The 27,518-nt window shown below is 38.1% G+C and overlaps 2 protein-coding genes across 2 annotated transcripts; both read right to left on the bottom strand.

Moving 5' to 3' along the window:
- Window positions 1-560: 560 nt before the first annotated feature.
- On the bottom strand, window positions 561-1,490 carry LOC103607857 (olfactory receptor 1A1-like). The gene has a single exon (XM_008592324.1). The coding sequence runs from the start codon at window positions 1,488-1,490 to the stop codon at window positions 561-563; it is 930 nt and encodes a 309-aa protein (XP_008590546.1).
- Window positions 1,491-21,836: 20,346 nt separating this feature from the next.
- On the bottom strand, window positions 21,837-22,766 carry LOC103607856 (olfactory receptor 1A1-like). Its single transcript, XM_008592323.1, has one exon. The coding sequence runs from the start codon at window positions 22,764-22,766 to the stop codon at window positions 21,837-21,839; it is 930 nt and encodes a 309-aa protein (XP_008590545.1).
- Between the last annotated feature and the right edge of the window lie 4,752 nt (window positions 22,767-27,518).

Genomic DNA, 27,518 nt, shown 5'->3' with positions numbered 1-27,518 from the left:
TTTATTGTATGTATACCCTATCCCAAAATGTGTATCTTTTAGTCATTTTTGTTTTTTATAACCTTATAGTAAGAGTATCAATAAATAATCTTTTGAGATTTACATCTTTTAAACTTAATATTATGTTAATAAGATCAACCACAGTGTAGCACGTCTCTGTGGAACATTGAGAAAAAAAAAGGGGTTCATCTACTGGCTTGAGTGACTAATCCCAATTACCAAGGACTTAATAGTTAAACAATGAATTGACATTTGAATAGTGATTTATGGTCTTCAAAGCATGAGCTATTGTGATCCTCCCAGCTTGTGAACTGTACTCTGCTAGTCAGTAGCATAGGTGTGGCACGGTCCCATTAGTCCTGTGCTGGTGCTCTGCCAAAAGGAGCAGAAATGTGTACAATTTGATACTCTCAATAAAATATCTTATCAGTCTGTTATAAGACTTCTGAGAAGATAAATTTTCTGGCTGAAAAGATCACAGATGGCTCCTTGGGTGGGATGACATTGGGGGTGGATTTTCAGGTGTGTATTGCAGTCACCCGTGTATGTCCTCACATTGGTTATGAGAAGATTCTCCTGCTGAAGAGTTTCCGCAGGGCAGCCTTCATGTCCCGGTTTCTCAGAGTATAGATGAAAGGGTTTAACATCGGGGTCACTGCGATGTACATCACAGTTATCACTGCATCCTTTAGGCTATAAGTTGTGAGAGGGCGGAAATACATGCCCATGACTGTCCCGTAGTACAAAGAGACAACTGTGAGGTGGGAACCACAGGTGGAAAAGGCTTTGAGCACACACTTAGTGGATGGAACCCGTAAGACTGTGGAAAAGACCCGAACAAAGGAGATAATGATGAATAGCAATGGCATGCAGAAAACACTAACCCCGAGGTACATCATCTTCACATTAAAGTGGATGTCAGAACAGGACAGTTTGAGCAAAGAGGCAGTGTCACAGTAGAAGTTGGTCACTCCCCGATTGTCACAAAAAGATAGACTAGCTGTGAGCAGAGTGTGGGGGAGGGCATTTGCATTTCCAATCACCCAACACCCAACTACCAGCAGAATACAGGACTTTGGACTCACGATTGTTGTGTAGTGAAGTGGGTGACTGATGGCCACAGCACGATCATATGCCATCACAGCCAAAATGTAGCTGTCTGTGTTAGCCAAGGCTATCATGAAGTTCATCTGTGTTAGGCAACCCCCAAAGGAGATGGATTTGCTACCCAAGATTTGGTTAGCCAGCATCTTAGGGATAGTGACAGATGAGAAGAAGATGTCCACCAAGGAGAGGTTGGCAAGGAAAAAATACATGGGATTGTGAAGGTGAACGTCAGAGTGAATGGCCATGATGATGAGCAGGTTTCCAATCAATGTGATGGGGTAAATGAACAGGAAGAGGATGAAGAAGAAATATTCTTGTTCCTGCTGACCAGTTATTCCCAGGAGGATGAAATCCAGGGTAAATGACTGGTTTTCTTCCCTCATGGTTTCTTAAGCATGAAGGTGAGATGAATTCAGAATTGTTAGTGCAGTTCCTATGTGCAATTATCATCTTCATCAATCCCTTTTGACTGAAGTGATGAGCTGTGTCTATATCTGGATTTACAAAGTCCAGACATAGCCAATACATGGGGGAAAAAATCCCTTGGTTGTCAGGTAACTAGATGACAGTCAGCCCTGGACACTAATATCTGAGAAGTGAGCAATCTGTGAATCCGAGGTGCCCATCCTCTGCAACCCCAGCACCATAACTCAAACGTAGTGTTCCAAGCCACCACTGATGCTGTGGTGGCATATTGGTTTTTCCAAGTAGGAATCAGTTCCTAACAGCTAGAGCCTAGGGTGTTAATGTCCCTTTATACAGGAGATGGCCACAGATATGCATGAACTATGGAGCTTAATTTGAGCCCTTGCATAAAGCACTTGAAGTTTTATCCTATTTGTGGAAAAAATAGTAGAAAGATTTTGGCATTTAAGAACTGGAAAGCAAAGAATAAAATGGGTAGAATTCATTGAAAATCTGGTCATTTACAAAGAAATCCCAGGGTATCTGTAGGTGTGCTAAGAGTCTTCGGTAGTTTGGTTGGATATAAATCACTATTAAATTACAAAAAATGTTCTTACACATTAGTAACAACAAATAAGAAACTATAATTTTAAGAAAGACTCCCCATATTTTAAGAAATCTTGAGGTAATTCAAACAAGAATTTCAAGACTGGATTAAAAAATTCCAAAATTTTACTGAATGATGAGCAAGAATATTTACAAAAATAGGATTTAAGCAACATTAATGGAGACTCAGTATGGTAAAAATGTCAATTCTCCAATTAATTTATAAATTCATTGCAATCCCTATCAAAATATCATAGGTTTCTTTAAAACATGGAACTTACTAACCCAGTTCAAAAATTCATGTGGATGAGTAAAGAGCTATGAAAACCAAAGACAATATGAGGAAAAAAAAAAAAAAAAGAGCACAGAATTGCCCTGTCATGTATGAAAAAAATTTACTCTGATAATTCAGGTAATAGAGTTGTTCTGGCATAGGGATTTTATAGATGGATCTACGTAACATACAAGAGAGCCTAGAAAGAGATCAAGCATTTATGAGTAATTTGGTATGTAACATGGGTTGGTTTAGAACTAAGAAGGGAACCTGCAGAGTGCCCTGGAGGGAAACGTGCCCATCTGTGCCCCTGCAGGCCCGCTGATTTCAGATTTTCTGCAGACTTTGAATGGCCCTGTACATATGCTTCAGCTACTCTAAGCTGTTGTCTGCGAACCCTTATTCCTGCTGAGGGAACTGCCAGGGGACTTGCCTGTCTGTTCCCTCAGAGACAGGTGTGCAGACATCATTGTCAACAGTGGACTTCGAAGCAACTGTATGACTCAGTTCCAGCCCTGTGGTCCAGGGTCAGTGTGTGAAGCAATCCTATGACTCAGTTCAGCTGTGGTCCAGGGCCAGTGCTGCCTGCCAAGGGACCCACCAGGTGGCCTAGTGGGAGCCCTCCCACGAACCTGAAGAAAGTCACAACCATTCATGCACCTGGTGACAGACTCACTGCCTGTGGACCATCTTCCCTGTATCAGCCCTACTGATCAAGATCTGGGGGGCAGTGCGGCACACCCAAGGACCAGACTCGATCACAGACTCTGCAATTGTGAACCTGACTGTGGACTCAGCAGCAGCCACATGGATCAGCTTCTACTCTACCCAACCACGATCTCAGCGGCAATCTTATCAGCCCAAGGACCCAAGAGAAGAAGGCTTTTTACTACCAAAACCAGTCTGTAAAGACTGGAAGAATTGTTTACTATTATAAAAAAGACAAACGATAACAAGTGTTAGTACGATACAGGGAAAAGGGAACTCTTGTATATTGTTGGGGGAACGTAAATTGGTAGAGCCATTATGAAAAACATTAGCGAGGTTTCTGAAAAGAATGAAAATAAAAATACCCTATGATACAGCAACCCCAATTCTGAGTATATTTTAATGGAAATGAAATCAGAATGTTGAAGAGGTATCTGCATCCTCGGGTTCTTTGCAGTCTTATTCTCAATAGCCAAGATAGTACATGTGTCCAAGCAGACATTCATAGTGATGTATACAGTCATATAGAAACCTTAGAAATAGATGAGTAAATTGTGCCACCTCCATGTTAAAGAGTTCTGTACAACAGTTAAATGAATCCATTCTTATGTAATATTAAAAATATAGTTATTAAAAATTATAATAATTTGTAAAATTATTATTTATTAATTGTAATTATTTATTTATTGTTTCTAATACTTAATAATTTAAAAAAGAAGTTGCCAGAAGATATATAATATTTATACGGTGTGTGTAAATATCCACACATAAAATAGCACACACATGTCTAGCAAAAGTATAAATCATAAATAGTAGTACACTACCACTCTAGAATAACTGTTATTTCTGGGGTTAAATAGAAAAAGTAAGATTTTGGATGAGCAAAAAAGAGTTTCAAGTGTATGTAATATTTATTGCTTCAAAAAATTTGGAGCAATTATGATCTAATGTTCCATTTATTAAGTCTATATGATGAATTTTTGTCATGTTATTTTCTTTGTCTTTCTGATTTTTAGTAGGATCATTGGAAAAAATCTTAATTTAACAAAAACATTTCACAATCTTGATGTTAGCTGGCTTCAGATTGTGCCCATGAATCTGTGTGGATTAAAATCCATGTTTCACTGAAGGCAGGAGATAGAGTGTTGCTTGTGAAGAGTTTGAGAGTAAGTGAAAGTGAATTTTCACTGGGAAGAGGGAGCCGGGGCCATATATCATGCTAAGAGAGAAAGACGATATAGATAAAAAGATTCAGGTTTGATCTTTTTACATTTTACTTGCATCCACTTCATATTTTTCTTCATCCTAAGTACATGCAAGTGGGAATTGTCCTTAACACTGTTTGCTAATGTCATTTAATTGCCCAGTGCTACACCCTGAGCTCGTTCATTACATGTACACCTGCCCTTTGACCCAGTGGTGATGTCGAGCCTCTTATCCTCTATTGCACGCAGATAGCCTGCCCCGTTCTAGACAGTTCACAATGCTCAGTTCCCTGTGAACTGTCACATTCTTCAGCAAACCATCCTCTCTCCATTATCCCTGGAAGTCCATGAAATTCTTTGCCACTTTCCCCAAGCTAACCACAGTCCCCTACATCAAAACTCCCAGAGACCCAGTGTCACCTTGCTCTTGACTGAGAAAGTTAAACTGAAAGGGAATATTTCCTCCATATTCTCCCTGATCATTATGTCCATGTACCTGCTTCCTCCTGCTCTTTGTCTCTCAAGACCCAGAAGGAACGTGGACCTGCACCCAGTGTGCACTCACCCCTATTCTGTCTCCTCAGCTGTATTGCTCCATCGACTCCCTCAGCTGCAGTGGTTTCTCTCTCCAGTATCTACCCCAACATCAGCACTTTCCCATTAGCTGACGAGCACATTACAGCCTCTTCAGTCATTCGATGAGTCTTTTTCCATCTTACGACCCCTTCCAATGACCACCCCATTTAATATCTTTGTTTTTCCGTTCTCAGCCAGGCTTCTTTATGGAAACAAACTACCGAACTGAAAATTATATTTATTATATGTAAATGGGATGCATCTATCTCTTTAAAATGCCTCACTGTTTACCCATCACCTAATGGATGAAGTCCAAGTTCCTTTTCATCGCGAAAACCTCCAGGACCGACAGTTCAGACAGTGAAAGGTAACCTCAGGCAAATATACATATATACATATAACTTTGTTAGAAGCTGAGGGTACAGTACAGCCAGGGGTAGGAAGAAATCTGCCTGGAAAAGAAGTTTGGGTTTATATTGTGGAGGATTTTTATCCAATGCAAGGACTTTATCCTTTCTTCATCAGGCACTGAGAATTAGTGTGGTGGCTGTGTGTTGCACTAACCCTTCCTGGTAATAGATATATGCAAGCTGTTGTGTAATGTAAACCTAGATATTTGGTCACACAAAATAAATGAGTTATCACCAGGGCAACATTTTGAACGACAATCTGGTGCAAGGAGACTACAAGGTGACAAAATAAAAAATAATTAAAGAATGTAAGAAAAGTAGCATCAGAGAAGGATAAGTTGTTGGTACAATCAATGAGGTAAGTAGAGGTGACAGGTTTCTGAGCAAGGGGCTGAAGGATAGAGATCCATAGTGTCTGATGTCAGGAGGTTACCAGTGGAAAGACAGTATCTGCTGAAACCCTGGAGGAAGAGGTAAGAAGACCCTTTCACCCCCAGAGAGAAGAGCCAGGAGTTCATCAACATGAATGCTAGAGGCATAGTAAGCCCACCCTGACCACTACAATACTCTTCCTGGGAAATGTCTCTGCTCTGAGATACTTGTCACACGAGTGTGATGGTGCTGATACAGTTTTTCATGGACAGAAGAGGCCAAATATTCTGCTTGCCCTCAGTGGTAGCAGGCGGAAGACACATGTTCTGAGTGCTTTGAGACTCCCTGATAGTCCCTCACTGCTTTCACAGTGAGAAAATATAATTTTCTTTCTTTCTCTTTTTTTTGGCATATGGCTGGTATGGGCATCCGAACTCTTGACTTTGGTGTTATCAACACCACACTCGAACCGAGTGAGCTAATCTGCCAGGCTGAAATAACATAATTTTCTGAAGGGGCTTGTAATCATCACCTTTGAATGTGGGAGTGGAAGGTGTCTTTGTAGCTTCTCTCTAAGACAGTGTGTTTGTTTCAGTGCACATGCACAGAGACACACACACACACACAGACAGACACACACACACACAAATTCAAATTTCAGAAAGTGGCAAGAGCTGAACACTGGGATAACCAAATTAGAATTACTGCTGTCTGATTCTATTTTCATGGAGAAGAGTTCAAGAGGAAGCATTTTCACAAGAGATCTCTCTCTGTCTGTCTTTCTGTCTCTCTTTGTCTCTTTGTCTCTCTCTCTCTCTCTCTCTCTCTCTGCCTTTTCCCCATATAACCTTGAGAATTTGAGTACTGCAGTCAGGCCAGTGTTTGTGTCCTAGTTTTGCCACTTCTCTGTGTCAGTTTAGGCAATTCAACTCACCATTGTTTCATCTGATAAGGTGACAAAATAATCTACTTACCTCTGAAGGTTTTGTGAGGGTCAAAGGAGACAATGTGTAGTGCAGTCGCTGGCTATCTACCCCTTGATGCCGCTGCCATGAAGACTTTCTTGAAATGTGTAAGCCCTACCTGTAGAGTCAGTTCAGATGCTGTCAAATGGGTCCTGGCCCTGTGGTCTTCGTTCCTCTTCCACAACTGGGAAGTTTACAGCCAGCTGGTCTAAGCATCTGCTAGCATTCATTTTGAGGGGCACGCATGCTGGAGAGCGGGTTCCTGTTCCTCTATTGTTGAAGCAGAGATGAGACAGCATTGGAATGATTTGGAAAGAGGACTCCCTGAGTTTCCCAAATATGGAGCAGAAGTGGGTGAAGGAGGTGTCCTGCATGAAGCCTAGAGATGAGGAGTCTAGTCCCTGCTTGAGGGAAAAAGGTGGGTCACAGCATTGAGAAAATTTGAAATTAATTCACCAGTTTATAAAGTGTCCTCTAACATGACTCAGGTTTTCATTCAGGCCGACATCAGCGTAATTGTTGAAAAACAACACTTTCCTTCAGCTGTGTCCTGAGAGGACAGCTGGCTCTCAGGGGTAATCTCTCCCAGAGTAATTTTCCAGAGGAAAAATTGAGTTAGAGTCCCCTGGAGAGTGTGTCTCTATGGTCCAAGGTCTGGGCTGCCTTATTCCAGCATCTGAGTTAGAACCTGGGCCCCTCTCCTCTGCTGTTCAGCGCAGACTTGCAGCCACCCCTTGGAACATGCAAGGACGATGGTACAATGGAGCTCCTGTTCTTTCTTCAAGCCCACACTGAAGCCATTCAGGTGTTAAGTGTGGCAGAGGAGAGGAATTATATTTCCTCTTTTCTGTAGGATTTGACTGGAAGAGGGTTAGGGTGTGATTTATATTTTCCTCTATCTGGCATGCTCGTAGTAGGTCTCCTAATATTTTAGAGTCTTGCGAATGAAAAAGGTGTTGCTGTTCTCTAGTCAAATTATGTATGTATCACTTTTATAATGGCTGTGATTAGTGATCTTAATTCTATGATTTAGCATCTGCTGTGGCAGGGAGGTCACTGTGATGATGAAGAATATGAGGTCTGGGTAGGTGAGTCCTGGATCTGCCACTCACTGGCTGTCCCTGACCTTGAACAGTTATTTAACTTACTCATTTGTAAAATAGGAACAGTAATGATACTAACAGCAACAGCAACATCCGCATAAAGTTACGAGGATTCAGTGAATTAGTATCCAAAAAGTCCTTAAAACTGAAGCTAGCACATAGCACGTAGTAAATGTTAACTGCTATTCTTCTAACAATTACACTAGTCATGGAATTGTTCAACAATAATCAAAAATCTTTTTCAGACTCTGCACGTGGCAGATGTTGACATCACTTTTGTTGAATTGATTTTCCTCTAGACATGTTTCAGGTGACACCACCCTTATTTGCTCTGTTCCTAATTGTCCTGTGTTCACATCATGCTTCAGAGTCAAGTATGTGGATTTCCCAGACATAGATAAAATGATATCCCAGGATGAATATTCTCTTCCTCGTAATCACATTTTGCCTTGGTGTCCATCTCTGAATCTCTTAGTGCTTCCATGTTTTATTTACTCGGTACCCATCTGGGGCAAGATGTTGTGGAATGCCATAGAAGGGATCAGTCAGACAAGGAGGGTTTAATCCTCAAATATTTGCACATATTTCCTCTGGACAATGACTACAGCTTTCACTGGCTTATGAAAGGAATCTTAACCATCCCCTTTTCCCTCAAATTGAAAAACCTTTGGAGTATTTATTTGGGTGAGAGAGGCTAAATGTCATAGCTGTTGGCAATTGCAGGCTTGGTTAACCCCCTTTTCGTTGAATGACTTTTGAGAAATAGGAATGACTTATGAAATATATTTGCAGAATAAAGGGACAGGAGCAATACCTTAGGAGATAACCTAAAATCAGTTGAAGAAAGGGAACAAAAAAGTTTCTGAATTAATTGTTTTTATGTGCGTAATACATTAAAAATAAGATATCATGTACAACTGAAAGAAATTGAAATGAAAATGAAATTGTTCTGAAAATAGCAGACAGAATGAATGAGGAGCTGAAAAATGATTTCGGTTCTCAATTTAGCCAGCTCTGACAATTCAGAAAATAAATCAGTAACATGTTGGACAGAATTCAGATGTCCTTTTGGAAGGAAGATTAAAAGGAGAAACAGTTTAAAACAATAACATAAGAGAAATGTTGAGGGTGCAGAGAATGTGGAACTCTCTCTAAAGAATATTAGTCTTTCCACAGAAGGAAACCAGAATAGGACAAAGGCAACAGTTAGAGTTACAATAACAAGGCATATTACAGTGAATCAAAAACTCGAATTCAGATTGAAATCCTCACTTACTCTGGAGAATATTAATGAAAATATCCTTACATATATCTTATTGATAGCTTTGTATGTTAGCGATAGGAATATTTCTTCAGAATAAAAATTTAAGTGCCAGAGAATAATAGATCACCTGAGAAGAAATAGAAGTTCAAATGAGCTTCAGATTTCTCCTGAAGCCAGTTCCAGAAAATTTATCAGACTTCTAAGAGGAAAATGTTATAACTCATAATTCTATACTAAGGTTATTATTTTTGGACATATGTTTACAAAATTAAGTGAAAATACTGGAAATAGTTTTTAAAATAGAATTTTGTGGCAGAAATTTAAATATTGTGAATAACCTATGATGTACACCTTTGAATAATTTAACAAAGACCGTGAGTTTGAATATTGGGAAAGAATGCAGGAAAAACACTTTCTAATTCTCATGTTACATAAAGAGGACTTAAGTTATTTTTTTTTCCTGAACATTATAAGGAGAGAAATAAAGGTTTAAGTAGGTTCATTCTACTATGAATTACTTATCCACTATAGAATTAAAAAAAAAATAAAGTGGAAGTCACTGTATCAAATCATACAACTGGTCTATTTGATGTTATAGAAAAAGACACAGATTCTCATATTTTTAGTTAAAAGAAGAAGTCTACTGGAGTCAGATATCTATATTACCTTTAAGTAGAAAGAGAAGATGAGTTAAACTCCAAGCCTCTTACAACTAACATAGAAAGCCAGTACAGTACTAACTATACTTCTAAAAACCACGATGCAAATTTGAAATTGTTATTCAGATAATTCACTAAGTAATAATTGAGAACATCACTTTAACATGCGTGAAATGCTCTTATGAAAATAAAGATTAAATTCCATGGGACAAAAAATGATCTCTGAAATGGAAATGTCCTAAAAAAACCCCTGATTTTCAAGGAGATTTATTTATTTATTTATTAAAACATAAGTGTACATATGTGTGGGTTATGGCATTGAATATCAACACCTGTGTGCAATATGTGATGCTCAAATCAGGATAATTAGTATATTCATCTTTATGCAACATAATTATTTTTTGTGGCCCTTTCCCAGACTCTCACTAACACCCGTCCTGCTCCCCTTTCCCACCTGTAGTAGTCTCAGTTCTGTTCTCTCCTTTTGAAATTTCAGTGAATTACTGTGATTGTAGTATGTTTCTTCCTTCCTTCCTTCCTTCCATTAGTCCTCACTAATAAGTGAGGACATGCAGTATTTCTCTTCCTCTGTCTAGCTTATATCACTTAACATAAATTTCCCTAAACTCATCCATGCTGCTGTGAATGGCAGAATTTCATTATTTTTTATGGTTGAGTAGTACTCCATTGTGTATATATACCACATTTTCCTTATCCAGTTGTCTGTTGATGGACACTGAGGTTGGTTCAAACTCTTGGCTATCATAAACAGAGCTGCAATAAACATGGGAGTGCAGGTAACCCTTTGACATGATGATTTCCATTCCTTTGGGTATATACCTGTACCTAGCAGTGGGTTGCTATGTTGTATGGTAGTTCTATCTGTAGTTGTTTATGGAAAATCCACACTGTTTTCCATTATGGCTGCACTAATTTACAATCCCACCATCAGTGTGGAAGAGTTAGTTCCCCTTTCTCTACATCCTTGTCAGCACTTGTAATTCTCTTTTTGAAACTTGCCAGTCTAACTGAGGTGAGATGATATCTCATTGTGGTTTTAATTTGCATTCCCTAATGCTTAGTGATGTTGAGCATTTTTTCATGTGTTTGATGGCCAATTGTATATCTTCCTTTGAAAAATGCCCATTCAGCTCCTTTGCCCATTTTTAAATTGTGTTCCTTTTTTTTTCAGTTAAGTTATTTGAGTTTCTTGTATGTTCTAGATATTAATCCCTTTTTGGATGCATAGTTTGCAAATATTTTCTCACATTGTGTAGGTTGTCTTTTCGCTCTGTTTCTTTTGCCATGCAGAAGCTTTTAAATTTGATATTATCCCATTTGTTTACTTTTTCTTCTGTTACTTGTGCTTTTGGGGTGTTATTCATAAAGTGTTTGCCCAGTCCTACTTCCTGAAGTATTTCCCCTATGTTGTCATTTACCGGTTTTATATTTCAGGTCTTATATTTAAATCTTTATTCCATCTTGAGTTGACTTTGGTATATGGTGAGAGATACAGGTCTAGTTTCATTCTTCTACAAATGGTTATCCAATTTTCCCAGTGTCATTTACTGAAGAGGCACTTTTTTTCTCCTGAATGTCTATTCTCAGCACCTTTATCATAGATCAGTTGGCTGTAAGTATGTGGGTTGATTTCTGGGTTCTGTATTCTTTTCCTTTGGTCTGAGTGTCTGTTTTTATGCCATTACCATGCTGTTTTGTTTGCTACAGCTTTGTAGTATAGTTTAAAGTCAGGTAGTATAATGCCTATGGTTTTGTACTTTTTTTTTTTTTTTTGCACTGGATTGCTTTGTCTGTTTGATGTCTTTTGTTATTCCACATGAATGTTTGGATTGTTTTTTTCTATTTCTGTGAAGAATGTCATTAGTATTTTTTTTCTTCCCAACACTTTTTATTGAATATGTTATTGTTTCCCCATTGTGTATTATTGGCACCCTTTTGAAGATCAACTGCCTGTACATTCATGGATTTATTTCTGGTCTCTATTCTGTTTCATCAGTGTATATGTCTGTTTCTATGTAAATAGCATACTGTTTTGACTACTATAACATTGTAAAACATTTTAAAATCAGGAAGTGTGATGCCTCCAGCTTTGTCTTCTTGCTCAAGGTTGCTTTGCTAATTAAGGGCCTTTCCTTCGTGCTTTAATATAAATTTTAGCATTCCTTTTCTATTTCTTCTCTTTAATTTAACTTAATTTTTAAATATTTTAAAATTTAATTTTATTTTGTCAATATACAATTTGGTTGATCATTGTGGCCCATTACCAAAAACTCCCTCTCTCCTTTCTCTTCCCCCTCCCTCCCAACAACCTCCTATTTGTTTGCTTGTTGTATCAACTTCAAGGAATTGTAATTGTTGTGTCTTCTTCCCTCCCCCCCAGTTTATTTGTGCATTTATTTTTTTTTATTTTTGGCTCCCACAAATAAATGAGACCATGTGATATATTTCTTTCTGTGCCTGACTTCTTTCACTTAATATAATCCTCTCTAGGTCCATCCACATTGTTTCAAATGGCAGTATTTCATTCTTTTTTGTAGCAGAGTAGTATTCCATTGTGTAGATACACCACATTTTCCATATCCACTCATTTGATGATGGACATTTGGGCTGGTTCCAAGTCTTTGCTTTTGTAAAGAGTGCCGCAATGAACATTGGAGGGCAGGTATACCTTCAACTTCATGATTTCCATTCCTCTGTGTATATTCCCAGCAGTGGGATAGCTGGGTCATATGGTAGATCTATCTGCAATTGTTTGAGGAACCTCCATACCATTTTCCATAGAGGCTGCACCATTTTGCAATCCCACCAACAATGTATGTGAGTTCCTTTTTCTCTGCAACCTCGCCAGCATTTATCATTCATAGTCTTTTGGATATTAGCCATCCTAACTGGGGTGAGACGGTATCTCAGTGTGGTTTTGATTTGCATTTCCCAAAGCTGAGTGATTTTGAGCATTTTTTGATGTGTCTGTTGGCCATTTGTATATCTTCTTTTGAGAGATGCCTATTTAGCTCTTTTGTCCTTTTTAAAATAGGGTTACTTGGTTTTTTGTTGTAAAGTTGTTTGAGTTCCTTGTATATTCTGGATATTAATCCTTTGTCAGATGTATCTTTTGCAAATATTTTCTCCCACTCTGTTGGTTGTCTTTTAACTCTGTTCATTATTTCTTTTGCTGTGCAGAAGCTTTCTAGTCTGATATAATTCCATTTGTTTATTTTTCCTTTGGTTGCCCATATTTTTGGGGTCACATTCATGAAGTCTGTGCCCATTGCTACTTCCAGAGGTGTTTCTCCTATGTTTTATTTAAGAAGTTTTATTGTTTCAGGGTGTGTATTTAATTCTTTAATCCATTTTGAGATGATTTAATATATGGTGAGAGGTATGGATCTAGTTTCATTCTCCCACATATGGATACCCTGTTATCCCAGCACCATTTGCTGAAGAGGCAGTCTCTTCCCCAGTGTATAGGCTTGGTGCCTTTGTCAAAGATCAGACAGCTGTAGGTTTTTGGGTTGATTTCTGGATTCTCTATTCTATTTCATTGATCAGTGTGTTTGCTTTTATGCCAATAGTATGCTGTTTTGGTTATTATAGCTGTGTAGTATACTTCAAAGTCAGGTAGAGTTATGCCTCTAGCTTTATGTTTTTGCTCAGAATGCTTTGTTTATGTGTGGTCTTTTGTTATTCAATATAAATGTCTGAGTCATTTTTTCCATTTCTGAGAAAAATGTTATTGGAATTTTGATGGGGATTGCATTCAATTTGAATATCACTTTTAGTAGTATGGACATTTTCACAATGCTGCTTCTCCAATCCAAGAGCATGGGATATCTTTCCATCTTCTTGTGTATTCTTTAATTTCTGTCAACTGTGGTTTGTAGTTCTTGTTGTAGAGATTTTTCACATCCTTGGTTAACTCCATTCCAAAGTTTTTTTTTGTTTTTGGTGGCTATTGAAAATGGGTCAGCTTTCTTGAGTTACCTTTCTGCATGTTCACTAATAGACAATAGAAATGCTACTGATTTTTGTGTGTTGATTTTGTATCCTGCAACTTTTCTGACATCGTTTTTCAACTCCAAGAGTTATTTTGTAAAGGCTTTAGACTGTTTGATACATAGGATCATGTCATCTGCAAACAGGGACAGTTTGACTTCATCTTTTCCAATCTGGATGCCCTTTATTTTCTTCTCTTTTCTGGTAGCTCTGGCTAGTACTTCCAACACTATGTTGAATAGGAGTGGTGAGAGTGGGCATCCTTGTCTAGTTCTTGTTCTTAAGGATCCCATTCAGGATGATATTGGCAATGGGTTTATCATATATGGCTTTAATTATGTTGAGATACTTTCCATCTATACCTAACTTGTAGAGAGTCTTTATCATGAACGAGTGTTGAATTTTATCAAATGCTTTTTCAGCATCTATAGCAATGATCATAGGGTCTTTGTGTTTGATTTTATTGATATGGTGTATCACATTGATTGATTTGTGTATGTTGAACAAACCTTGTCTTTCTGTGCTGGATTCCACTTGATCACGGTGTATAATTTTGCATATGTGTCGCTGTATTCTGTTAGCTAGTATTTTACTGAGGATTTTTGCATTTATATTCATCAAGGATATTGGCCTGTAGCTTTCTTTTTTGGTTGTATCTTTACCTGGTTTTGGTATCAGGGTGATGTTTGCTTCATAGAAGAAGTTTGGGAGAATTGCCTCCATTTTGTAATAGTTTGTAGAGAATTGGTGTCAATTCCTCTTTGAATGTTTGGTAGAATTCTGCTGTGAACAAATCTGGTCCTGGGCTTTTCTTTGTTGGGAGTCTTCTGATAACAGCTTCAATCTCTTTTATTGTTATTGGTCTGTTCAGACTTTCTACATCATCTTGGCTCATTTTTGGTAGTGTGTGTGTGTCCAGAAATTTCCATTTCCTCCAGATTTTCAGATTTGCTGGCATATAGCTGTTTATAGTAGTCTCGAATTATTCCTTGTATTTCAGAGGTATCAGTTGTAATATCACCTTTTTCATTTCTTATTTTTGTTATTTGGGTCTTATCTTTACTTTTTTTAGTTAGCCATGTTAATGGTTTGTTAATTTTATTTATCTTTTCAAAAAGCCAACCTTTTAATTCGTTAACCTTTTGTATCAGTTTTGGGGTTTCAATTTCATTAAGTTCTGCTCTGATCTTAATGATTTCTTTCTATCTGCCAACTTTGGGTTTGGATTGTTCTTGTTTTCCTAGTTCTTTAAGGTGAAGTATTAGCTTTTTCACTTGCCATCTTTCCATTCTTCTGAAGTAAGCATTTAATGTGATAAATTTCCCCCTTAGTATCCCACAGGTTTTGGTATGATGTTCATTGTTTTCAATAAATTTTTTGATTTCCTTTTTGATTTCTTCTTGGACCTATATGTCATTAAGTAGAATGTTATTTAATTTCCATGTGCTTGCATAGTTTCCAGACTGCCGATTAGAATATACAAAAAGTCCTCTTGGAATTTATAACCCATATTGATGTGATCACACAGCCCTCAGAAGTCTCTTTCATCCTGAAGTTTCTGTGCAGCCCCTGGGATCCAGGACTCTTTGTCCTTGCTGTTGAAGGAAGTGCACATCCCTCCTTATCTCTCTGCTCCTGTCTGTTGCCGGCTACTTGTGGAACACGGACCCTTCCCTGCAGCTCTCATCAGGGCACAGTCTCTGTATGGACTCAGCCCACAGAGTCTGAGCTTCCCATCAATCCTCACCACGGAATGGAGTCTGTCTCCTCAGGACAACTTACCTGTATCTTCTCCAAGTTCCTTATTTGTAACATCTCTCCCTCATCCCTTTTGTTCAAAATATGAGCACTGGAATTAGAGGTGCTGTGGAAGTTCACATAGTTCATCTTTCCTTTCAACCAGGAATCCTCTCACCAGCATCCTGGGAGAGGCTGTTTTGCCTGTGGAGGGTACACTGACCAGCAGCTCCCATACAATAGTGCATTCTGCCCCACTTCAGATCAGGTTCCCATTTTACCTTATGACTCTGGAAGTCTGATCACTTCTTAGTACTATCCAGATGTGCTTTTAAAGTACCTTTCAGTTAATATTATATTATATGAATTTACCTGTATTATTACATGTTCCTCAAAACATGATTTTAATGATGCATGTTTTTCTATACTTTCTGTCAGTGCAGACGTCCCCTCACCTTTGTTTCTTCTACTCTAGCCACTCTGAGCTGCTCTAAATGCTCTGAAGTTACCATTAATTATTTTTTGCCTCAACTCTGATGAATCTTCTTCTAGAAGCTCCTCCCTGACCCTCAGAGCTGAATTAAATATCCCTGCATTGTACTTCTGTGACAGCATCCCTGATATTAAAACAGGTTACAAGTATATATTGAGTTTCTGGTCTGCCTTGAGTATGGAGGTAAGGAGGATATAGTGACGAACAAGCCGGACAAGAAACTTACATCTTCCATGAAGGGAAAAAAAAAATCCACTGAGACAAATAATTATAAACAACTTACTCTTAGCATGTGGAGTGTGTTATGAATTTTACAAATATGAGAATATGACAGAAAGAGACTAGGATGTGTGGGTGACTCCTTTTTTTATTGAAGGATAATTGATCATAGATATCTGTGGGGTACAAAGTTGACTCTCCATAGTTGTGTATGATGTGTGATGGTCAAATTAAGGTAGTTAGCTTATTCATTGTTACAATACATAATCATTCTCTGTGTCCGTTAACCAATTTCTCATTAATTTCTTCTTAACTTCCTTCTCTCTTTCTTTCCTCTTCCGCTTTCCACCTCTAGTAACCACAGTTCTGTTCTCTCTGGGAAAACTGGACATCCACATGTAGAAGAATGAAACTAGATTTGTACCTCTTGCAATATACCAAAATCATATGACCTGAAACTATAAAACACCCAGAGGAAAATATAGGGGAAACACTTCAGGATGTAGGACAGGGCAAGGACTTTATAAATAAGACCCCAAAAGCACAGGCAACAAAAGAAAAAAATAAACAAATGGGATTATATCAAATTAAACACCTTCTGCACAGAAAAGCAAACAATCAACAGAGTGAAAAGACAACCCACAGAATGTTAGAAAATATTTGCAAACCATACATCTGACAAGGGATTAATATCCAGAATATACATGTGTGGTTCCTTTCAATGAAATCAAGAACGAGTCTCTGAGGAGAGACTTAAAGTTGATATTCATTAGTAATTCAATTGGGATTGTATTATATTTATATTTTGATTGGGAGGGTCAGAGTTTTTATGATATTCCATTCTTCCCAGCCAAGAACATGGTATTTCTTCTATTTTTCATATCTTTTTTGATTATCTTCAATAAAATGCTACAGTTTTCTTTTCATAGGTCTTAAGCTTTCCCTCTCGCACTAATTCCAAAGTATTTCATAGTTGGTTTTCTATTATCTGTAATTATCATTTTTCTCATTATTTTAATCTCTCTGTCTCCATCTTAAATTTGGGGGTGAGAATTTTAAGTTTGTACTTTACAAAATAGATGATCATTCTTGGAGTATCCATGTTAATATTATCTGCACCTTATGTAGGTTTCTTAAATTTACATTTTTATTCTGAATTATTTTAAAGTAAATCATTGTACTGCCATTACAACTCTAAATATTCAGTCTATATTTTTAAAAATCTCCTATGACACATACCCCAAATAGCAGTTTCACACCAACTCAATTAATAATTATTCTTTATTATTGTTTTTTGCTGGTCCATATTCACATTTGTCCAGTTATTTCCAAACCTGTCCTTTTCTGTTGCTTTTTCAAAATAGGAATCCAATGCAGTACCTTGCATTGCATTTGGTTGTTATGGGTCCTGCCATAGATTGTTAGTCTATGGCAATTCAGTTTATCATAGCAGTGACTGACTGAAGAGATTGTCCCAATCTCTTCTTCCATCAATTTGAGTTCACTGGCTGCAGCATCCACATCTCCTGGAGATTGTTAGCAATGCAGATTCTCATATGTCATCCCAGATCTACCGAATACAAGTCTGCATTGACTCCTGTGCCTGTGGTGACTCATATGCACATTAAATTTTAGGAAGCTCTGCTGTAGAGAGTCCCACCCGAGTGGAGCTTGCTTGTTCCTTGAGATCCTGCATTCCTGTAACTAGAAGTTTATTGGCAGCAATTTGTTTGCACTTAAATTAAACATTTTTCTTTAAAATATACTGTTACATTCTTGTTGTTTTCATCAAAGTACCAGGTTTTATGTGTCCATAAAATATAAAGCCCAAATTCTACATTATGAAATAGCCATAAGAGCTGTCTTAACTTTATAGTTGTATGATAAAAACACATCGCTGAATATGCTATTCTCAGTCAGAAGAAATTCCATGCTGGAAATTCCATACTGGAAATGAAAATTTTCTAGTATTTCTGGTGGGAAAGTGTCAGGTTTCTAAGTAAAATATTTAATTGAGAGAGCATCCCACAGAATAAGGAGTGTAGATTTGATCGATGGAGAGTGATTGGTGAGGTGAAAGGGAACATGTGCTCTCTCTCGTATTTGTTTGACAGTGAGGTCTCTTTAGGGGACTTCCCTTCCCTCACAGATCACAGCCAAGGTCTTTCATCTGTGCTTTCTGCCCCTTTCTGAGAGGCCCCAGACTCTTTGTTCTGTTCCTAGACACGTCCAAGAAAACAAATTAATTAACATCCCCTTCATAAACCTATCTTATATGTTCTGGTCATTCTTCTATTAATTAATTTTTTTTCTTTTGCCTCATTTTTTTAGAACATGACATACGTTCTTAACACATGGTGAGTATTTTTAAACCAACTGACTTAATCTTGCATCACGTGCTCCATGGTTGATTGATGGTGGAATTAACCACTGCATTTGTGAAATGACATCCCATTCCCTTCATTGTAAAGTCACATTTTACTTCTCGTGACCAGAAGTAATCTGTGTGCCCTTAGCGTGGCATCATACAAATATCCAGGTCTCCATCAGGCATTCACCTAATGGCTTTACACTATTTTCTATCATTTAGATCCTTACTTGAATCAAAGCTTTAATTAGGATTTTCAAGTGCTCCTGATATAGGTTTTCAACACTTCTTTTAAGTTTTTATCCTAAGTATTCTACCTTTTTTCGTTGCTGTTGTAAATGGATTTTTCTCTTTCATCACATCTTCTAATTTGATGCTCTTTGTATATATTAGACAATTAATATTTTTGTGTGTTGATTCTATATCATTTACTCTTATGAATTGTCTTAATGTTTTTCATTTGATGATCTTTGGTTCTTTAGAAAAATTTTTCCTCCATAAAGAAAGGAAATAGAGATAATTGTACCTGCATGTTTTCAATATTTATGTCTCTAACTGAATTGTCCTAATTGCCTTAGGTATATCCTCAATATTAGTTAAATAGTAATCTCAATAATGGGTGTCCTTATCTTATTCTTCACTTTCTTATAAATGCCTCCTTTTTCCTTCATGAAGAAGTTGCTGTTTTAATGGAGATATACATGTTTTCTCACGTTATGGAAATATCTATTGATTTCTCAATGAAAGGTTATTTTAAAATGAGAAATAAATTTCTAATTTTGTTACATGACTTCAGCATTTTCGTGGATAATATTATTTTTCCTAGTATTTACATCAGTCTTGCATTCCTGAGATAATCTCCAGATCGAGAAGATGTACTGTGTGTGTGCTTTTAAAAATGTTTTGGTGGATACTGGGTATACTTTTGTATAAAATTTTTTACATCAATACTCAAAATTAAGATATTTCCATAGTTTTAGACTTGTGCAATGTTTTTCAGGCTTTGAAATTAATTTTATACCTGCTTTATATGCTGTTAGTAAGGTTTTCTTCTTTTTCTATACTCTGTATGAAAAACTGTCCTCGGATTCTCCCTATTCCTTCCTTCAGGAATAGAGAAGATACAATTTTAGAGGAAGGAAACTTTCTCTGCTTGGAATTGGGCCCAAGCTCATGGCCCCTGACACAGCATTTGTAATTTTCCCATGACTTCCTGAGAAACTGGAGTCATGATTCCTCGGCACACTCATCAGAGACACCCAGTCCCAATTTGGATTGACTGGGTGAAGGTGTGGAAGATGAAACAGCAAAGGATCATTTCACTCACCTGATTCAAAGTTTGATGACTTGTATATGAGCCCATGCTTCCCCCCTCTGCCCTGCAGCTCAACTATTGCCATGGCTGGTCTGTCCTGTCTCTTGGTCAGGGTTGTAGCCATGTTTCTTTCTAGTGCACACATCCTGAATTACTTAGACATCCCTTATTATTTCATTATTTTACATGCTCTCTGTGGGCCAGAGGTGGAATCAAGAGAAGGGCATTGAGTATGAGAAAAACTGGGCTCAAATCCTAGATTTGCGACTTTCTAACAGAAAGACATGAAATAAGTCACTTCATCTTTCAAAGATTTGGTGTCATCATCTGTGAAAGAAAGCTGTGATATCTGTGCTGCAGGGGTATGTTGAAAATCAATAGAAGAATAAAATAGGTGATATAGTAAAAGCACAGAAACACACATTTGAATATTTGATATTTAATGAAAACTGTGCGTTCTCCGGACCTACATGGCATCATTGGAATTTCCTTTGTAGTGCTTGTCACTTTCTTCCTTTCATTGGTTATTGTTTCAGTTTTTCAGAAGCAACTATTTGAACACCTACTCAAGGTTGCTGTGACAATACATTGACAATATACTGTGCTGTGCTTTGACTGACAGAAAATAGAGACAGACACGTCGGGTGACCTGCAGGAACATCAAGTCTAGAGGGACAAGTGTCTTCCTTCCACCAAGAGAATCCTCATTCTTCATCCACGTCCCCTTTCTGGATATTCTGTCATTGTACAAGAGTCAGTTAGCTGATCTCATGTATGTCCATAACGGTGCTTATCAACTGCACTCTGGTTCATGCTCTGTTAATTTTTCTCCACTATTTCATATCTTCTTTCAATTCCCCTATGAGAATATCCCACAGGAACCATTGAAAACACACCCCAAACAGTGCTAAGTTTTCTTAAATTACTTTCTTTTTCACCCATTTCATTCAAGGCATCCTTTTCCTTCAGGTGCTCTGCCTCAAATTTCTGAGGATATATTCATGTCCTTACTTAGCTCTATCATAAAATCACTACATTCTGCTGTTCCTATTTCCACATTACCTTTCCTCTAGATCCTTCATTTATGTCTTCACGTTCTCTTGTGTAGATTGCTCTGTGAGATGCCTAATTAAACTCCTGGTCCTGTCACTCCGTGTTCCTTCCTCACTGCTCTCTGTGCAATCCTTCATTCAAGACAGATGCTCATCATTGCTTTATGCAGAGCTTTTATTTATTACCTTTCTGTATCTATCATCATCTTCTTCTATCATCTACCATCTCTCTATTTATGTATTTATAAAGGGTAATATAGAAACACCCCTTGATTAAGAACCTAACCTGAAAATTGGGAATTCATTAGTAACCTGCATAATCTACATAGTATCCCCACTTCAGTTCCCTTGAGTCTCTCCTCTCGTATATCCTCTCATCTTCAGTCCTTTGCTCCTCTTTCCCTTAATTTTGTTTTTAATGAACTTTTATTGTATGTATACATACATGAAAAACATGTAGTTTTTGGTCATTTTAGTTATTTATAACCTTACAGTAATTGTATCAATAATGATCTTTGAGATTTACATGTTTTAAACTTAATATTATGTTAATAAGATCAATCAAACTGTAGCACGTCTCTGTGGAACATTGAGAAGAAAAGAGACTCATCTACTGGCTTGAGTAGATGGTAATCCCAATTACCAAGGACTTAATAGTCAAACAATGAATCGACATTTGAATAGTGATTCATGGACTTCAAAGCATGAGCTACTGTGATCCTCCCAGCTTGTGAACTGTACTCTGCTAGTCAGTAGCATAGCTGGGGCACAGTCCCATTAGTCCTGTGCTGGTGCTCTGCCAAAAGAAACAGAAAGGTGTACAATTTGATACTCTCAATAAAATATCTTATCAATCTGTCACAAATCTTCTGAGAAGATAAATTTTCTGGCTGAAAAGATCACAGATGGATTCTTGGATGGGATGACATTGGGGGTGGATTTTCAGGTGTGTATTGCAGTCACCCGTGTATGTCCTCACATTGGTTATGAGAAGATTCTCTTGCTGAAGAGTTTCCGCAGGGCAGCCTTCATGTCCCGGTTTCTCAGACTATAGATGAAAGGGTTTAACATCGGGGTCACTGCGATGTACATCACAGTTATCACTGCATCTTTTAGGCTATAAGTTGTGAGAGGGCGGAAATACATGCCCATGATTGTCCCATAGTACAAAGAGACAACTGTGAGGTGGGAACCACAGGTGGAGAAGGCTTTGAGCACACCCTTAGTGGAGGGAACCCGTAAGACCGTGGAAAAGACCAGAACATAGGAGATAATGATGAACAGCAATGGCATGCAGAAAACACTAACCCCGAGGTACATCATCTTCACATTAAAGTGGATGGCAGAACAGGACAGCTTGAGCAAAGAAGCAAGGTCACAGTAGAAGTTGGTCACTCCCTGGTTGCCACAAAAGGACAGATGAGCTGTGAGCAGAGTTTGGGACAGAGCTATGGCATTTCCAATCACCCAGGACCCAACAACTAGCAGAACACAGGACTTTGGACTCACAATTGTTGTGTAGTGAAGTGGGTGACTGATGGCCACAGCACGATCATATGCCATCACAGCCAAGATATAGCTGTCTGCGTTCGCCAAGGCTATCATGAAGTTCATCTGTGTTAGGCAACCCCCAAAGGAGATGGACTTGTTACCCAAGAGATGGTTAGCCAGCATCTTAGGGATGGTTACAGATGAGAAGAAGACGTCCACCAAGGAGAGGTTGGCAAGGAAAAAATACATGGGGTTGTGAAGGTGAACGTCAGAGTGAATGGCCAAGATGATGAGCAGGTTTCCCATCAATGTGATGGGGTAAATGAACAGGAAGAGGATGAAGAAGAAATATTCTTGTTCCTGCTGACCAGTTATTCCCAGGAGGATGAAGTCCAAGGCAGATGACTGGTTTTGTTCTCTCATGGCTTCTTCAGCATGAAGGTGAGATGAATTCAGAATTGTTAGTGCAGTTCATATGTGCAATTATCATCTTCATCCATCCCTTTTGACTGAAGTGATGAGCTGTGTCTATATCTGGATTTACAAAGTCCAGACATAGACAATACATGGGGGAAAAATCCCCTGGTTGTCAGTGGAACTAGATGACAGTCAGCCCTGGACACTAATATCTGAGAAGTGAGCAATCTGTGAATCAGGGGTGCCCATCCTCTCCAGCCCCAGCACAACCAGTCAGACACTTAGGACTTAATCATTTGACGCATAATTAAAATTTATATTCTATGTCCTTGATACTTTCTTAGGCTACATGGAAAATCATAAATACATGAAAATATAGTTTGTTCATCTATTTATTTAACAAAAAACAGTCACTGCTCTCAAGGATCTTACAACTTCATGGCGACACCAGAGTCACACACTAATTGGATAACAGACGACAAGAAATGGAACACATTTTGTAGTATTTGAAAAAACACTTCAGAGGAAAGAATGTACCAATACAATAGCACCATGGGGAATTAGAAATTAATCAAATCCTGAGTGAGCCCAGCGAGCAGGAAGCAACAGGTGTCTACATTGCCATGAGAAGCTTATGAACCATAATGAACACAGGGGTTAGAACCCAGCAAACAGGCTCAGTGGACTTTCACCCCTGGTGACCCATTTTCAAAGTAGACTTTCACCATCTCTTTTTGATACGTTTTATTTCTTTTCCAAACCCTTAAATATGTGTGATAATAATGTGTTTCCCAGTATCATCTCTCACTTTTAGTTATTACTTCTTTGGTGTCAGCTAACTCCTTAGTGGCTCCAACTCTTGCTTAGTACCCTCTCACGTCTATATCTATAATCTCTTTCCTCATAATTCTATGCCCAGTCATCTTGCCACCATGGTGGACCAATCCCCATATTCTACACATCCCACCAAGTAGATTGCAAAGATGTTGGGGGGAGGAAAACCATTTCTTGTCTATTCTTATTTCCTCCAGAGAGAATATTGAGGACAATTGTTTGTTATTTGAACCAATATGGGTGCATTCAATAGTATTTGAATTGACTCCAGGTTTATTTTATGAATTACAAGTTCACTGAACGTGGGATGTTACAGGCATCCAGTTTATCCCTCACTTCTACTTCTACTCTTGCTGATTTTCATTGAAATAATTCTTAGATAAATGAATATTTCTACTTATTCTTTCAGTACTATGGTTTAGACTATTATTATTTTCTTCTTGAAATACTGTAATGCTCCCTTGACTCCTTGCCTATAGGTTTTCTCCATTTTGATCAATCTTGCACCCACAGGCCTATTAACTGTGGCAGAAACTAGTAACAGGTAATGCAGATCCATGTAGTTCTCTTCTGTCTGGACATTCACTTAGAGGACCTGCAATGAGATATGGTTTGTGACCGAATTTTTTTGTATACAGTTGTGTGTTCCGGGTCTAGGCTTCCCTCACATAATGTTTTTCCTTTTGACAGCTGGATGTCAATGACAAGGAAGCTGAATGGGATGGTGAAGTCACACAGTGCAATGAGTCTTGTTTCTATTTCTCCAAATGCGGGATTGCCACCCACCCCCAAGATGGCCCACTGGGACTGATATGTAGGAGATAGATTAACTTTTTTTTTTGTCTAAACAAGTACACTTTGGGATCTATTTCTTACTGTGGTCCAGGATATCCTAAGTCATTCTCTAATTTTCCTTGAGAGAACTCTACTCAATTATTAATTAAATCTACATTTAATTCAGTCACTGATTATCATTATCTACAACGGGAATTATACATTATAGACAGGAATTATGTGCTAGACACAGGGAATGTCACTATAATTATCTTTTTCCCAAATATGATATGCTTTTTCATCTCTGCATCTAAAGGAATTTGGTTTTCTTTCTTGAAATGCCTTTGACATCTTCACATAGAATTGCAATATCTCAGGGTTCAGAGTGTTCCATGAAGTGGAACTTATAGAGACTGTGGTTAGCTCATTTGGTATAGAGGTGTACAATTTCAAAGGAGGATTCTTGGCAATATGGCAGGCTAAGATGATGTTGAAAAGTGTCATCCTTATTAAAACACAGAAATTCTAGGTATGTTATAAATGTAACATTAAAAAATGTGCATAGAGAAACTTATAAGAAAAAATAGGAATACCTAGGTATGACAAAACAAACAAACAGAGAAAACCCCCAAAAATCAAAGGTAGTGTTCCATGCCACCTCTGATGCTATGGTGGCACATTGGTGTTTCCATGTAGGAAGAAGTTCCTAACAGCTAGAGTCTAGGGTGTTCATGTTTGTTTGTAAAGGAGATGGCCACAGATCTGCATGAACTATGGAGCTTAATTTGAGCCCCTGCATAAAGCACTTGAAGTTTTAACCTATTTTTGGAAAAACTAGTAGAAAGATTTTTCCATATAAGAATGGAAAGCAAAGAATAAAATGGGGAGAATTCACAGAAAATATGGTCTTTTATAAAGAAATCCCAGAGTATCTCGAGGTAAGCTAAGAGTCTTCAGCAGTTTGATTGGATATGTCACAATTAAATTACCAAGACTGTTCTTATATATTAGTAACAATAGGTAAGAAAGTATAATTTAGAAAAAGACTCCTCATATTTTAAGAAACTTGAAGTAATTCAAACAGCAGGTTCAAAACTGGATTAAAAAATTGCAAAACTTTACCGAATGATGACCAAGAATATTTACGAAAAGAAGTTTTAAGCAACATTAATGGAGACTCAGTATGGTAAAAATATCAGTCCTCCAATTAATGTACAAATTCATTGCGATCCATATCAAAATATCATAGATTCCTTTTAAACATGGACCTTACTAACCCAATTCAAAAATTCCTGTGGATGAGTAAAGAGCTATGAAAACCAAAGATAACATGAGGAAAAAGAATAAGGACAGAATTGTTCTGTCATGTATGAAAAAAGTTACTCTGATAATTCAGATAATGGGGTTGTTCCGGCATACGGACATTATACATGGATCTATGTAACATATAAGAGAGCTTAGAAAGAGATCAAGCATTTTATAGTAATTTGGTATATAACATGGGTTGGTGTAGAAATAGGGAGGGAACCTGCAGAGTGCCCTGGAGGGAAACGTGCCCATTTGTGCCCCTGCAGGCCCGCTGATTTCAGATTTTCTGCAGACCTTGAATGGCTCTGTAAACATGCTTCAGCCTCTCTAAGCTGTGGTCTGAGAACCCTCATTCCTGCCGAGGGAACTGCCAGGGGACTTGCCTGTCTGTTCCCTCAGAGACAGGTGTGCAGACATCAGTGTCAGCAGTGGACTTTGAAGCAACCGTATGACTCAGTTCCAGCCCTGTGGTCCAGGGTCAGTGTGTGAAGCAACCCTATGACTAAGTTCAGCTGTGGCCCAGGGCCAGTGCTGCCTGCAAGGGGCCCACCTGGTGGCCTAGTAGGAGCCCTCCTGTGTACCTGAAGAAAGTTACAACCATCTGTGCACCTGGTGCAGACTTGCTGTCTGTCGACTCTCTTCCCTGTACCAGCCCTATTGATCAAGATGTGGGAGGCAGCGCGGCACACCCAGGGACCAGAGTTGATCCACATCCACTTAAGCCCATTGTCGCAGGCTCTGCAATTGTGAACCTGACTGTGGATCAACTATCAACAGCAGCCACTTGAACCAGCTTCTACCCTACCCAACTGCAGTCTCAGAGGCAATCTCATCATCCCAAGGACCCAAGAGAAGAAGGCTTTTATCTGCTAAACCCAGTCTGGAAAGACTGGAAGAGTTGTTTACTATTATAAAAATGTCAAAAGATAACATGTGTTAGCAAGATACAGAAGAAGGGGACTCCTGTATATTGTTGGTGGGAATGTATATTGGTAGAACCATTATGAAAAACATTATTGAGGTTTCTGAAAAAAATGAAAATAGAAGTACTGTATGATACAGCAATCACAATTCCGACTATGTTATAAGGGAAATGAAATCAGAATCTCAAAGGGATAGCAGCATCCTCAGGTTCATTGCAGTATTATTCTCAATAGCCAAGATATGGAATCAAGCTAAGTTTCTCGATGGATAAATGGTACTGAAAATGTGGAATACATACACGATAGAATGTCATTCAGCCATAAAAGAAAGAAATCCTGCCATTTGTGACATGAATAAACCTAGAGTATATAGTCCTATGTGAACTATGCCAACACAGAGAGACAACTATTGTATGATCTCACTTATATGTGTTATGTAAAACAGTGCAACTCATAGAAGCAGAGAGTAGAATGGTGGTTGCCAGGGGCTGGAGAGTGGGGAAAACAGGAGATGCTGGTCAAAGGGTACAAACTTTCAGTTATAATATGAATGACTTCTGGGGATGTAATGTACAGCATGGTGTCTATATTTAACAATACTGTATTGTTCACTTGATATTTTATAAGAGAGCATATTTCAAGTGTTTTCACCACAAACACACACACACACAAATGGTAGCTATGGGTGGTAATGGATATGTTTGTTAGTCTTTATACAATATATACGTGTACCCCATCATTACATGGTACACATTGAATATGTGTAATTTTTATTTGTCGATTATATATTTTATAATAAATAATAAAATATTCCCATTAAAAAGAAATGTGCAGAGGACCATTGGGCTGAGCATCTAGTAAAGAGTGATTTGATAATTGGACACCCCACCCACTTTTTAAAAAATAGAGAAAAATAATT

Source organism: Galeopterus variegatus, unplaced genomic scaffold (genome assembly GCF_000696425.1).
Source record: "Galeopterus variegatus unplaced genomic scaffold, G_variegatus-3.0.2 Scaffold7779, whole genome shotgun sequence".
Taxonomy (NCBI): domain Eukaryota; kingdom Metazoa; phylum Chordata; class Mammalia; order Dermoptera; family Cynocephalidae; genus Galeopterus; species Galeopterus variegatus.
The sequence above is the reverse complement of the archived record's forward strand: the minus strand, read 5'-3'. Positions and strand labels throughout refer to the sequence as shown.